This window comes from Montipora foliosa, chromosome 9 (assembly GCF_036669935.1).
Source record: "Montipora foliosa isolate CH-2021 chromosome 9, ASM3666993v2, whole genome shotgun sequence".
In the NCBI taxonomy this organism is placed as follows: Eukaryota; Metazoa; Cnidaria; class Anthozoa; order Scleractinia; family Acroporidae; genus Montipora; species Montipora foliosa.
This window is the reverse complement of record NC_090877.1, coordinates 32212026-32227169: the sequence shown is the minus strand read 5'-3', so window position 1 is coordinate 32227169 and position 15144 is coordinate 32212026. Positions and strand designations below refer to the sequence as shown.

The 15144-nt window shown below is 39.2% G+C and overlaps 1 protein-coding gene across 1 annotated transcript; it reads left to right on the top strand.

Moving 5' to 3' along the window:
• The first annotated feature begins 1874 nt into the window (after positions 1-1874).
• On the top strand, positions 1875-14806 carry LOC137970324 (very long chain fatty acid elongase 4-like). Its single transcript, XM_068816849.1, has 10 exons — positions 1875-2262; positions 2586-2617; positions 3511-3597; positions 5440-5627; positions 5718-5804; positions 6871-6927; positions 7026-7131; positions 7560-7568; positions 7680-7807; positions 12468-14806. The coding sequence occupies exons 3-10, from the start codon at positions 3543-3545 to the stop codon at positions 12633-12635; spliced, it is 798 nt and encodes a 265-aa protein (XP_068672950.1). The 5' UTR covers positions 1875-2262; positions 2586-2617; positions 3511-3542; the 3' UTR covers positions 12636-14806.
• Positions 14807-15144: the final 338 nt, after the last annotated feature.

Here is a 15144-nt window from a genome sequence, read left to right as displayed (position 1 = left end):
ACAGATCATTTGACGACAGTATTTCACGTGATACATCTCCCTGATCCACGTTCATTCGCGCAAAAAAAATAGAAACAACTGTGTCAAAAATCTCATGACGTAGGTGTTTTAAGGCTTTGTCCAAACACACAGTGTTCACCTGGATAGCGTTTAGGCTCTGATCCCGAATTCCGGGAATTTAAGTAAGAATTACGGTCTCAACACAGGTGCCTTTAAGTCACTCGCCCTAAGTCAGAGTTGTGTCGCTCGATGTTGTATTAAACCTTAAAGCAAGTTTAATTGAGATTTTCAGGAGCAGCCGATTATTTCAGATCTTTCTTTCAGCCGCCTGAGAGACATTTTGGACCCAGAGAAGCGATTTGATCGGAGGTGCATCGCCCAGCCTGAGCTAGTGTCTATCGTATGGATGACAATGAAAATTCTTATTTTGGGCTTGTGTCGTTATGACAGTGAAATAACCAATCACGTGGCAGCAATAATCTTTGCTTCCACAGCTCTGTCCTCCGTGCACTCTACCTTTGCCCGTAGAATTCGCTTGTAATCGTCTTGTTCTTCCGTAAAGCTTCGTTGCAGCTCTCAAGTAAACTGGTGAGACAAAACTTTTAAGCATAGAAACTCATTCGATCAACTTTAACTGTTCCTATTTTCACCCCATTCGGAATCACAATTTATGACAAATGAGGCCCTACTATTGCCATTTTTAGCTGTTTGCAAAATTATTAAGTCTTTGTTAGTATTTCTGTGATGCTATTGTTGAACATTTGATTGAAAGATTGTTTCAAGGGAGCACGAGTTCGTGTTTGAGCTGTGCAAAGTGCTATGTAGGTTGGTCATGTAACGCAATATTTAGGTGTTACAGAACACAAGCCGGTTGAAAAGGTTACTCAAGGTCATCCATCCCAGGTGGCCGCTTTTCTATCCATTGCGCTGGGCGGGGAGGGAGGGAAAGTGCCAAAAAAAAACTCTTGCGGAGGCCATCAAAACATGTCTCTACGTGAAAGAAAAAGTGGGAAACAAATTTAAATACAGCTTTTGACTAGTTACTGTTGAATGTTTTTCGTAGTACTTTTGTGCTCTATTGTGAAGTGTTTTGTTGAGGCTACTTACAAGAATGAGTGTTTTTTTTTCAAGGGAATAATTCACTTCGCAACAAGTTTTGAACAGCGCTGCTTGGTACTGTGATATGGTGGTCATTCTGGTACTGTCTTCCACTGCCCCTTGTGTTCAAACTGGCGTTCTTGTTGCATCACCCTTATGCCGCCTCCCGTTTATTTTTTCTTTTTATTTTTCTTTTCAAGTTTGGCTGCGTTATGTTGTTCGTTTCCTCTAGGTGTGAAATGTTTTTACACCCTAGAAGTATATAAAGGAACTGAACTGTGACTTGCATGTTAAATCAGTACTCCCTGCTATAATTGGCCATGAAATAGACTATAAAGGGGTAGGGGTTCAGAGAGGCCAGCAGCACATACTCAGGGAAAATTGACCCAAGTACCGCCCCCGCCCCCTCCCCCGGGCAGTACTCGAGTACGCAGTGCACGCGCTGTGATTGGTCAATTCTACCGACCTTATTTCGAGCTCAAGATGTGCCTTCGTTGACAGCCAGTTCAGATTAGTCTGTATGCATGAGTGGTGATCATGACGGTCACATTACAGAGAAAACATCTGCAAACTTTCAGTTATTCTCACCGTTGACCATCATTTTTGGGACATGAAACAAGTAAACGCGTAGTTCCTTCTCAAATAGACAAAATTCAATAACCATTGAGCGAGTGTGAAGTGGACAGACGGTTACCCGAAAGTGTTTCTTTCAATCTTTGGAGTTATGCCTAGTGTGTGACAGAAATGTGATCGACTGCGTGAGCTTGACACTTTGAACGCAAACGCACAGGAAAACTACTGGGATTCTTTTGCCCTCGGGCTGCAATAGACGATAAGTTGGCTCGGCTAAATGTTGTGTTCATTTCGGTCTTTCTTTTCAGCGATGGAAAGGTTCTTTAAGCAGCGAGAGTAGTACTAATTGTCTTCCTGAAATCATTTAAGCTATTCCACAGCATTGTATAAGTCGGACATTGTTCGGGAAATTCGGAGATAACGCGTGACGGAAAACTGCTCACCTCGTGAATTAAACTTCGTAGTTCGAAATCGCCTGTTTCGATCTTTGTTCGACCGCGGTAGTTTTTGAGTGAGCATATTTGAGGATTATGGACTGTAAATGCCTGTGCTAATGCGTCCTACAGCAACCAGTTTCAACCACAGGTGCAAGTAAGACATGTGAATTTCTTAATGTGAATATTGGGCAACGAACCTGAATGTTTTGCTAATGCATAGTTAACTACAGGTGGTTCGATTTGTCACAAATAAAACACCTGTGCCTGCGCACTTTTCATTGGCTTGATCTTCTAAATAATTCTCTAATAATGTTTAACTGGCGTCTCGAAATGTTTTCGTCCCAGTGTGAAATATTGTAAACTGCCGTATATCTAAGCCACCGATTTTTTCTGTTGTCGGGCAAGTTTTATTCCCACGTTATCACTCTCTCTGCTTTAAAGTTGATTCAAGGTGGCATTCTTACTTTTATTGTTCAGGTCAAGCAAATAACGTACGCTGGACCCTCAAGGTGAACATACATTTCCTTATTTGTACGTTGTTTTGAGTTCCTTATTATTGCAACTAAATTCTCTCGTTTCATTTCTTTCCTTTTTGACTTATTCGATCAATTGCTTCGACAGTCACGCGGATAGTCGGTACTAGGTTGAGACACTACCCGTAATATTAAATTATACAAAATTATACACGGGTTAGGGTTAATATTTTGTCTGTTGTTAGATTCGGGAATTGTAATCAGTCTTTTAAAAACCATTTCTTTGACTCCAAATATCCTTCGGTTATTGTCTGAAGCAAAAATTTCGACCGCCGTTCACCTTCATATGTGCCCGGCTGTTACGCAATATGTACATTAAGTGTCACGGAAATAGTAACAGAGAAGCTTTTCATAAGTGTTACAGAGTCAATAAATAGTGTAAACAAAACAGTGCAATTCTAGCATGCACCGTCCATCCCGATGTAAGAGAGATAATGGACGTAGTTTCTACAGAAACTGGTGAATAAAGTTGGTAAAAATCGCTTATTCGGCTCGAAAATCTGCTGGGACACCCTTACTCTGCTCGCATTCTGCGCGGTATCTGAAAAAAATTTCGCAAATACAGAAGGGAGCCTGGGCCTAACCCCTCAAAACTAATTCGGATATATTTATTATGCGAACGAAAATTCTAGTTCATTTTGCGTTAGGTCGAATAATTAAATCAAACTCGAGGTATTTTCCATTTATTTTTTGTGTAGTTTTAAAATTTTTTCGCAACTGTTATGCATAATAGTAGTGCCGCCGATTTCCCCTTATTCTGCTTGATTATTCTGCTGGAAATTCCGCCGGCAGAATTTATCCAAGCCTAGTCGCTGACGAAACGAAGACTGGTGCATTCATGTGTTGTTACTTGAATACTTTTGTCACAGGTCCCTGAAACTGACTGAAAGAAAAAAGAATCATGACCACTGCGCAACGTATAGCAGATTACTACAAGTGGGCTATAGAGAACGGTGGTGAGTTATGTGTTTTAAATTCTATTGATACTTATGAATTTAAGAATCACTGGCCGTTTTTATACTAGAGGCGCATAATCTGTCCACACGAATTATGCGTCTCTCATCATGGTTATGCGTGTAGTGTAAAGACGGGATGAACCATGAAATACGCATAATGCGCCTGGGACGAACTTGGGCAAACATTTTTTCTGCATCTGTTAAATCCGTCTAGTATAAAGACTGGCACAAGACGCATAACGCGTCTACACGAACTATCCACTTTAGTTCCTCTTCCAAGATGCGCTAAACTGGAAAGTTCGTCCAGACGCATAATGCGTCCCGTGCCCGTCTTTATACTAGACGAATTTAACAGACGCAGAAAAAACGGTTTGCCCAAGTTCGACCCAGACGAATTATGCGTCGCTAGTATAATGAAAGGCCCCTTGGAGCCAACTCATTCATGTTTATACAATATGAGCAACAAACTTGATGACCCCCCTTAAAATTAACAATGTTGCTATAAGCTTGTGAGTGAGGCAACTGTGGAGAAACTTACAAAAAATCACTTATGTCCTACATGCAAAACTATTTCAGTCCCCTATCAGACATAATTTTAAGTTGGCCATCTTCGGCATCCGTTTGTTGTTTGCGTGACGTACAGTTAAATTGTGGACTTGTTTCGATAGTGGAAGTAGAATAAGAAGTGTGTACTGACAAAGTAATTCGTGCATCACATTCATAGTGGTTACAACCAAAGGGTTAACAGACTGAGTTTCTTGGTATTCGAAAGAAAAAAAAAATGTCCGGGCTCGGCTTTGGCTTCGAGGGCATTTCGGCGAAGATTCCTAAAGTCCGCAGTCCACGGTCCACACCAAATGCCCACTCCACAAAAACTCATTTATTGCGCTTGCGCGCATGAATGAGTTAAAAACGGCCATTGAATTTAACAAGTGTCCCGTTAACTTCATTAGCAAAAAGTCGAAATTTGACAGAAGAATGTGACAAACTAAACAAATCTTAGAGTGCGTTCGATTGACCGTACAGTAGGAATACATGGCATAAAAGTTAGGAATCCTTCGTTTTTACGGAGATTCACATTAAAATTGTCTGCTAAAATACTATTTTAAACATATCTTTATTATCCCTGTTGCTTCAAAACGCCAGACATACCGTTTTAGATCATTACTCTACGTATTCTTATTCCGGAATAGGGCCAATCGACCGCTCCCTTAATGTTACCCCTTACGGTTATCTATAATCATCGTCTTCATAATCAAACAACAATTACTAACCGAGTTCAAGGACTCAGGGCCGTACTCTAAATTACGGCCGGCGTTTTGGGAAAAAAAACAAGGGTCCGTAATTTACAGTAAGGACCGAGCAAACGAGGTTAGTAAGATATTTATTGTATCTCTGTAGTAACCAGCCGCGCGGGAAAGGAAACTACAATAGTTGAAGTCAAGCGGAAGGTTCAACCGTCATAAAGATCTGAAAAACGATAAAATCTCTTGGTTTTTTTTTAAATAGTCGCTTGCGAGATTCAAACAGTTTTACATGTTTATGCAACAGAAAAGATATCAAAACTTGCTAGAGAATGTTTTATCGAAATGTCAAATTTATCGAGCCGTACTGTAGAATACGACCCGCTAATTTAACCAATCACAGCGCGCGTACTATCTGAGAGATATAGAAGATAACGTATAATTTTTGCAAAGTATATTTTACGCAGATGTGCACCCAAGATAACTCTAAGAAGCTAACCTAATCGAGTGCCGATATCCAGTTTTCATCACTGTCATTTACTTCAACCTTTGTCTCACAGTTTACTCGTTGTTCCAAACTGTTCTGTTTTTATTTCAGATCCAAAGACGGCAGACTGGCCGCTCATTGCTACACCATGGCCCACCATCTCACTTGTGGCCATGTATCTTTTCATTGTCAAAGTTGGTCCTAAAATCATGGAAAAAAGAGAAGCTTATAATCTTAGAGAGTTGTTGATTGTCTACAATTTTGCACTTGTTGTTCTATCAGCTTGGATGTCATACGAAGTGAGTCTTTGGCATCGGTTTTTAATACCTCCACTGTTTCTGTTCGGTCTTTTGTCCTGGTTTTTGATTTCTTTCATCTCTTTTTCTCAGTTTGTCGCATCAATTCTGGATATTCCAAACTTCAATTTCTTTTGTCAAGCGGTACCCCAAGTCCGTGATGATCAAAGACTAAATAGAGTAGGTAACCATCTATAACAGTCATTGCATGCGCGTTGCTGTTTATAGCGGAGCTATTATAAAATTGGTTTTGTTCATGACTTCATCGTATCCGTCGCTGCTTTGACTGGAACCCGCCTATTTTTTGGCGGGAAGTTGAAAGGCCAGCCTACTGCATTTGGCACTGCGTTTTAGTAAAACAAGCAAAAAATTTGAAGGCAACCAAGAACAAGCTAAGTATTTCGTATGAGGAAAATAACGAAGGAAGAGAAAGACAGAGAGAAAGAAAACCAGTAAGAAGGTGACTAGTAAGCGATGCTCAAAGTGAAAGAGCAACTGTGAGCGCAAGAAACAGGCGAAATATCAGTGACAAACAACGAAAGAAAGCAAGAAGGAGCCCGAGTAAAGAGACGACATTTATATTTTTACAATGACTGCAAAATTCTCGCTCGCTCATTGGCTAATTTTATTGTTAATAAGCGGACAGACACATAATGTATAATTTATGCGATGATGACGCGATCATTGTTCACTTCAGATTGAAGTTTCTCGCATTTTTGTCCCGCGTTCTTCTCGTGTTTTGACTTAATTTTAATCCCTCTGCCTTATTTTGTTATTGTAAAAAACAATTGATGTCAGTTTTTCATGCTGCTTTCCTGTTATTGACAATGAATTTCGTCATAACATTGTCAAAGTAGTCTGCGGATCAACTCGGCTATCGCCTCGTGGATCCACAGCTACTTTGACAATGTTATTATGAAATTCATGATCAATAACAGGACAGACGCATGAAAAACTGACATCAATTTGTTAAACTGACGACTAGCAGAAGAACGAGCAAGCATAAGCACAGAAAAACAGACTGAATAATGGTGACTAAGAACGGTGAAATGAGCACGGAAGCTGAAAGTAGACTAATTTATACTGATGAGCAGGTTGGACTGGACTGTAAGCAGACTAGTTATAAAATATCTGAAAACAAAAACCTAAATAAATAATGATCGAGGCTCCGCTTTTAGGCTTACCTAAATACATATTATCGGTGAATATGAACAGGTTTCAAATAAGGATGCTCTTATGTTCACAGCTAGCCCGAGTTTGTTACGTTTACTGGCTGTCGAAGTTTGTGGAATATTTGGACACAGTGAGATTTATTATTATTTTTCTTTTTTATTTATTTTTCGCTTTGAATTTTTATATTTTTTGTTACTGCAAATCTGACCGATTTTTGTTTTTTGGCAGTTTTTCTTCATTCTCCGCAAGAAAAACAATCAAGTAACATTTTTACACGTGTATCATCACACAAGCATGTGTATCTTGTGGTGGTTGGTTTGCAAATATATTCCAGGTTAGATGAGGATATTGTTTCATTCGGGACAATGTTCCCTATCGAAGGGTCGGGGAGGGGGAGAAAGGGAGCAAAAGAACAAGTAAAAATTGATGACATTGAAAAGATCAAAGCACCCCATGGGTCGAATCATGAATGTAGATGAAATGTAATGGGGGCCTTGATATGACGAAGTGAATTGGAAGTAACCTCCAATAAATTTTAGGAAAGAAGGTACCAATGCAGACCCCGCTTACTGCTGTGACTTGTTTCTTGGGCTTCGCGCATTCATGGTCACGAGTTAAAAATACTAGAAACAAGATCGAAATTTTGTGTGTGAAAAACGTTGAACAAGGTTTCCTTGTGAGTAAGATCGTTTAACATAGAAGCATTTTTTTACGACTTTCTTTTTACTGATATTTGTTTTGTTTCATTTTTTCTCTTTTCAGGAGGTGTCTGTAAGTATCTTATTTCTAAGTAGCATGTTTTAACGTCCTTCTCATTCCGTCTTTACGCTTTTATTATTTGCTGTAATGATTCCTCTTTTTGTTTTGTTTTTGTCTTTCCAGCTTTTTTCGGTGCAGCATGCAATAGCTTCGTGCACGTGGTGATGTATGCATATTATTGTCTGTCGGCTATTGGTCCTCAAATGCGTCCATACTTATGGTGGAAGCGTTACATCACCAAACTTCAACTGGTGAGAAATCTTGCCTTTGTTTTCATGTTACCAAGATGGCCAAACAACAGTACTAAACTAAAACTTTCCTTTGTCCAGTCAGACGCCTATTAATTAAAACTCCAATTCTTGTCGTCTGCAAACTGTTCAATTCTTTCAGTGTTTCGTTCGAGTTCCAAGTTGCAGGGGTTAAGCAAAACGCAGCCATGCAAAGGCAGGGTATAATCTTCACCTAATAACACAGAGCTGAGTTTGGGTTTTGCGGGAGGGTCGATGAGACATTTGCGATGATTTGACGAGAAAAGAAAGCAAAACCCTTGGTGTTATTTCCGGTGCTTGTCAACTGTTCCCGTAAGCTCTTTCCACCATTTGAGATTGAGCTGAGTACAGTTCCTTGGCCTCCTCAAAGTTTGAAGTCCATACAGAGTGCAGTTTGCATTTTGTTCAGGAGAATCTCTGATTTTTATTTTTTTTAATCCGTTGTTATAAACTACAGCAAACAATCAGCATCTTTTCCTGATTCTTAGTGCTGCAAAAACGTAGACACGAACTCACATTTTATTACCAGAACTTAAGTACTACTGTCGAAAATTGCATAAACACGTGATCAGGCAGTAGTTTCCATCACTATCCATATTTGACGAGGCGGGAGCGCTCAGTAGTCATGTAAAGTAAGAGGTATTTTCAAAAGCCGTCAAGAGTCTTTAATACGTGGTCAGACAAGCCAGATTTCACGAGTAGAGAGTGCTCTAAATCCTGCAAATCAAGAGCTTTTTCATGCAGAACTGAGCAATGTGTTAGGATGGTGGGATATTGGAAACGACAGACTCCCAATAACCAAGAGTGAATTTTAAACCAGTCCATGTTATAGCACAGCCCGGACCAAGAGGTCTGGTTCTAGAGAGATCACATGACAAAACTGAATGTTAAAAAGCCATTGATCGAACTTAGCCTGCAGAGCAGGCGTTTTTTGGCAGGCGGGCGCTTGTTCAAGGTCTAAAGTTCGTAATGGGCTGGCATTTTGAAAGCACGCAGCCCGTAAAGGATTGAGACGAGGGGCGGGGGAAGAGGCGGAGAGGCCTCTGTTAGTCTTGCTATCCAAAATGTCGGCCAACGGTTCTTACCACAACAAAAATGGCTAGATCGAACGCTGTCATTCAAGTTGGTGTTTCCAGTCTTCTTTGAAGATAAAAATACTGTATGGTTGCATTAGAACAGGTTTTTATATTATCAAAAATTTTGACGATAATTTTTTGAAAAGCGTTCCAAATTTTTAAACGGGTCGCAAAAAAAAAGTATCATCTCCCAAAACGCCAGTGATTGACGCATACATCAATCACATAAACCAAACCGCCTCATCATGAAGGAGAGCTCATTTTTCCCTTTTCACTCGACAATGGAAAGATTACAACATTGCTCTGCTCTGCGATCGCCAAAATAGACGAACCAGGGGAACTCGATCTTGACACCTGGCTCAGCGTACATCGCTCCGAATTCTCAGAGTAGGATCCCTAGACGTATGCTGGATATCGGATATCATAACTGCCGCTCCCATTGTGAAAACTGCAGAAAGAACGTGGAAAAACTTCATTTTGCCCTGCCACAATGATTACGCGTTTGAAATTGCAATGATCTATTTCCTACCGAAATTTAAGATTTAAGGCCTACTGTACACGAATAGGTTGAATGACACCTTGATGCTTAAACAAACAAAATTGGTTCCATTGCCAAAAATCACTTCGGCTTCTTTGAAGAGTGGCGGAATTTTGGCAATCCGCAAAAAAATTGGAGAGTTTTTTGAACGTCTCATCTTGTAGTGACAGATTAATAACTTGTATAAACAAAATTCACTCTTGAGCGAGCTAGGCCTTACTCACAAGATTCTTCAACCATTAACTAATTTCCAACGATGCTGTGTATAATGTTATATGATTCAGAAAAAGAAGGAAAGAAAGAACCGAGAAAAATGAAAATAGTACAATTGGATAAAACATCTTGATTATTTTAAGAAGTGTTTTCAAACCACGGCATACTTTCAACCAATGCTCCTTTGAAACGAACCAATTCCTTTCCCTTATGCTCCTGACGGAACAATCAATGTTGAGGCAGACAACAGACACCAGGAAGGCCTGTAGGTACATGTTTCTCTTCACCATTAACTTAATTGAACACTTTTGCTTGCAAATCTCAGCGGATTAGTCGTGATTTAAGTAAAATCATGGAAAATATGTAAGTGTATATAAAAATACAACTAAATATTAGTGTAGTATACATGTAACCCAAGGCAAAAAACATCATTTGTGCGTCTTAACCGCCATGGAAAAGAAATTGGTTGTTAACATGTCAACGAGTTAATGGCCAATCCCAATTCTATTTGTCGCGTTGAACTTACCAGTTTTGTTAAAATCGTGCTTGGAACAGAATTGAACTCTTACAGATATTGAAGTGAATTAAGTTATATTATTCTTGGCAAAATGAGTAGGAAAATTAGTTTATCAGCAACAAAATTCTGCCATTTTCATACCAAGTGCAAAAAGCAATAAAATTGAATTCACATCTTTGCATGCGGAACTCACGTGGAAAGAGATGCAAATAAAAGGAAAATTTCTGTGAACAGAATGAGTATAAAATTACAGTAGGGCTTGGCACAAATCATCTGAGTTGGGGCCGATACTGAATCAAAAGCCCTATATGGTTCGTATTGACTGTGGGTAAGCCTTTTTCTCTCCTCGGGGCTGATAAGACTAAACGATCACATAGGCAATGGAACTTCACTATTTCCGAATCCTTTCTTGGCTACTTGGCTGTCCGACTGAATGCCAGTAAGGCCCTTTTTAAAGATGTGGGACGTAGTAACAGCACTAGAATGTTGTCAAACATAACAGTTTCGTCACAAGCAAATTGTAACCGATTTTTTCTTTCTTTCTTTTTTTGTACAGACTCAGTTTGTGATTGTTGTGATATACTTGTCCAATGCCTTTCGACGTAATTGCATTGGTTTTTGGGGGAACGTTCAGCTCTTGTTACATTTGTCTTTTGTCGCCACAATGGTTATACTTTTTGGCAACTTCTACATCCAATCATACCTCGACGCAAATAAGGCCAACAGAAGAAACAAACAAAAGAAACACGACTAGATAATGCATATGTTAGCCCAAGTTGTGACCTGAATTCAATCTATTCCAATAAAACGAAATGACATCCAATCTCGTCCACACCAGAGACCGCGATTTTGTCGGTCAGCACCGAAACTGTTCTCCGAAATAAGCGCAGGCGTAGTGGGGACCAATTTTTGTAATGGCTAGCAACTACTAAATTTCCCGTTGAGATCGCTAGCGGACTGAGCTGACCGAAAAAGTCGCGGATTCATCAAATGATGCTGTATTAAATAAAGATTAAAAATAGGAGTCAGAAGATAGACGGACGTGCAATTTTAACTTGTTCTTAGAAAATATATGCTGTCTTTTATGGTGAATGAGTTTATTGCACTCACGTTAAGGAGGTTTTACGTTTGTTTGGATCATTGTAGTTATCTAGACCTTATGTATTGTAACGTAGTGAGAGGTTGTTCTTTAGTAAAACTGCGTCCCTGTAACTGTGAACTGTAATTTAGATTACATTTATGTCGCATGGTCATTCTGTGATTTAATTACCTTAACTGTAAAAATAAAATTTTGTCTGTCTGTTCAAGCGCATGCTTGTATCTTTTGCCATCTCTCAAGTTACATCTTGAGCTATTAACTACATCCTCTCATTTTCATTTATTGAGTTGTTAAAACGCTCATTCCTATTCGATGCTCTTTTATTTTGAAACAAAAGACGGAGCTGTTTCGCCAGACAATACATCCCCTGTTGGCTTGGTGTAAACAAATGAGGTCAACGATATGTCGTCTGTAAATAAATACTTCAGACTCTCCTTCTGCTCTGGTAATGTGATTACTTTGTTGTAATAAGATCCACTCAGTTGTAGTCCAGGTTTTCTTCACCCAGACAAAAGGTCTCCCAGTCAACAAAATTACTTCGTTACCCGTTTCTTTTTCCCGTTCTTCACCTGTCGAATCAATTGTCACATCCCAAGACAAGATCTCTCTGTGCAAGTCTCTCTTTTTCCTCCAATTTTATCCTCTTCATTTCCCCTCTTTTTAGTGATTACGTCAGCACATATTCTCTTGTACACGTGTACTTTAGAGTAACACGTGAGCTTGATTTACATAACCGGCTCTGCCAGTGCAGATCGCATTTATGTTATCAAGTCAGTCATTCATTGACGCAATCGATCCTCACTCAATGCCACTCTATCTTTTCGTTGTTGGTTTGATTTGTCAAATTGTTTGTCTTTCCTCAAAAAAAATTCGTGATATATAGAATGTTAAGGTTGATCTTAAGATGTCGAATTCCATGTTCTGGTTTCTTGTTCGTCAACGATTTGATCATTGCGTAATAAATTTATTCTGCCTGTGATGTCTTCGACTATAACAGATACCACATCTCATGTCATCGAGTAAATCCCACCCCATCAACAACAAACTGACATATGGTCAATAAATGGTAACGTTCATTGTAGTCAAAGTATAACGTTTCAGGTTCTAAAATTAGAAAGTAAAATTGCAATTAATCACGCGCTCAGCTCGCTTGACTGCGTCTAATCACTAATTGTAGCCTCTTTTCTTTTTCATTTTAGATCCAGTTCTTGATTGTTGCTGCCCACGCATCCAACGCTATTCAAAGTAACTGTGGATTTCCAAATGGTTTATTGTGGCTCCAGTCTGGATACATGTGCTCTCTGTTTGCTTTTTTTATCAACTTTTACACCAAAACTTATGCAGTAGTCAAGAACAAAGTTCAGTAATTCAGTTAGCGGCCCGTGGTCTTCTTTCGTGCAGAGAAACTTTGTTTGGTCTTGATTATGTTTCATCTTATTTCGATCCAAGGTGAAGAGGTTAAACTGGTTAGAATCCTTTTCACAAAACAAGAAAAAGAATTCAGAGTCAGAAATTCTGAGGAACATACAATAATATATTACTTTCTCTTCCTTTTTTAAACTTGATCCTGTTAATTAGTTTTCTACTTTTTCACCAGTCTCCAAAGAGTTTTATGCATTTTTAAGAAAGATATAGCTTTATTGAAGCTTAAGAGCGTAATTAGATCTTATTAACCAAAGCGGGAGGTCTTTACAGAAGGTCGCCGGTAGACGTTCCATCTATACCAAGGACCAAACTGAGGTCAAATTCTTACTTAACAAGATGTTTATTATATGGCCAAAAATAAATCTAAAGGACAAAAAACCTTTCAATTGCGACCTCATCTTTGCCCGTAGCTTCCCCAGTCGGCTGGACTGGAATTCGCAAACGTTTACTCATTCTCTTTACCTGCTTCCTCGTTACTGCGATTCTGCCTTTTAATATAATTACATTACAAAAAAATGCCTTGTTCCTGTTAGAAAGGCCTAGTTTTTAATAGCGACGCAAGCATAAGCATAAGAAGCATACGCTAACACAGTAGCTTGTTATTCATTAGAGCCTTTTGTTAGAACCAATAGACACTGATTAACAACATGTTAAGGACTGGTCAAAAGGTATGGGGGGGGGAGGGGGGGACGGTGGGCCGGAGCAATTGGAAATGCGGCAGATAAAAAACACATTACCCACCCCTTACTTTTGGCACAAAACTATTTGACCCACCCCTAAATGAAGGCTGAAACTTACATGACCCACCCCCTGATAAAAGTTTTTTTTTGTTATATAATCAGTTATACCGCATTTGTTTATGAAGTTGTGGTGGTGTTCATTTATGGTTAGGTTTGTTTCTTAACCAGATACAAAAGCATGTAAAACTAACGAGAATATTATTTAACTAATTCAGCTTTTGTAAGCCATGTTTAATTAGTGACTTGTTATTATTTAAAGTTTCTCATCCTAGTGCCATCAAATTATGTGTTGGGAAGTTTTCTCAATGGCACATTGCTGTCACCATCACTCGAACTGTTTATAGAGGCAAGTTTTGCAAAAGGGATATCTTCTTCATCTGAGCTTCATCTGAGATTTCTTTTTTTTTTATCATTTTAATTTCGGTTTAACAGTTGTATTTTACGAACAAAGATAAAATTGGACGTCGTTAAAGCTGCCATGCTTTGAATTTATTGTTAGCTATTTCAACAGAATCAAGCCCTCGATCATAAAAATATATATATATTTAACAATGTGCCTATTCCTGTTTAAAATAGGATGACCCACCCCCCAATGGGTCGCTGACAATCGAACGACCCACCCTTGATAAGGGCTCAAAATCTGATGACCCACCCCCTTTCTGCTCTGGCCCACCTTCCCCTATACTTTCTGACCAGTCCCTTAATGCACTTGCGTGTGTGGCTCGTGCTTATGCTTTATGTAATGTATTCTGAAAATATGCTCTTGAGACAACAACTTTTTATTAATTTTATTCTTTACGTACAAAGTACTTTATTTAATTTTTACCGCTTGTACTTAGTGTAGTTCTATCATAACTAGACCCTCCGTGAGGGTACACTGGGTTGCCTGTGGTACGTGGAGCGTTCCAGGCAATTTTTTTCGAGTTGGGGGTCATTAAGACCATTTAAGGGGTCACCCAGAAGTCATACCAGCAGAGGCCCTTTGGCTCACAGGTCCTCACACGTTCGTACGACGAAACAGATCCTTTTCTGAGGTTAAAAACCCGGCTACCGGCCTATTAATTAATCATATGTAAGAAAGAAGAAATTCCTGTCCTCTTTAGAAAAAATAGACACGCATTGCTTCCGTGTGGTAGTGAAGTAACACAGCGATTTGTCCCATAATGTCAACTGAGCTGTGTGTTGTCTTCCAGGAGATTCAAGTTGTCCTTGCGTAATATGTAGCTTCAACAGTGCTCGATATTGTTTTGGTATTGTCTATCATTGCAGTGCCATGGTAGAAGTCTTGGGTAAATAGCCTGAGAAGACATGTGGTTACTTTCAAAGTACTGAACCCAGAAAGATTGAAGAAAATAAATGGGAAGTGAGAAACATTGGCTTCTGGGCGGACATGTTGATAATTTTCAAGCTCCCTCACAACTTCTTTTCACCACAAGTTCAAGCGTGCCCTCTGAGCATCTGACAGCTTTGTAATACTAAAGTTTACTACACTTAACCGCTTTCCGGTGGGGTTAGTATCTGGATGGGTGACCTAAAACATAGACCCCTTAGTAAAACAGAAGTATTGGACCGAAAATGCTATTAACGCTAACAAATGCGAACTCAGCAAGGTACAGATTTTGTTAGCTTGCTTTATGCAAAAACAAATATTGATGCAAAAGTAAATAAATATTGATACACAATTTTTAGAAAGAGCAGAAGGAAGTTTCCA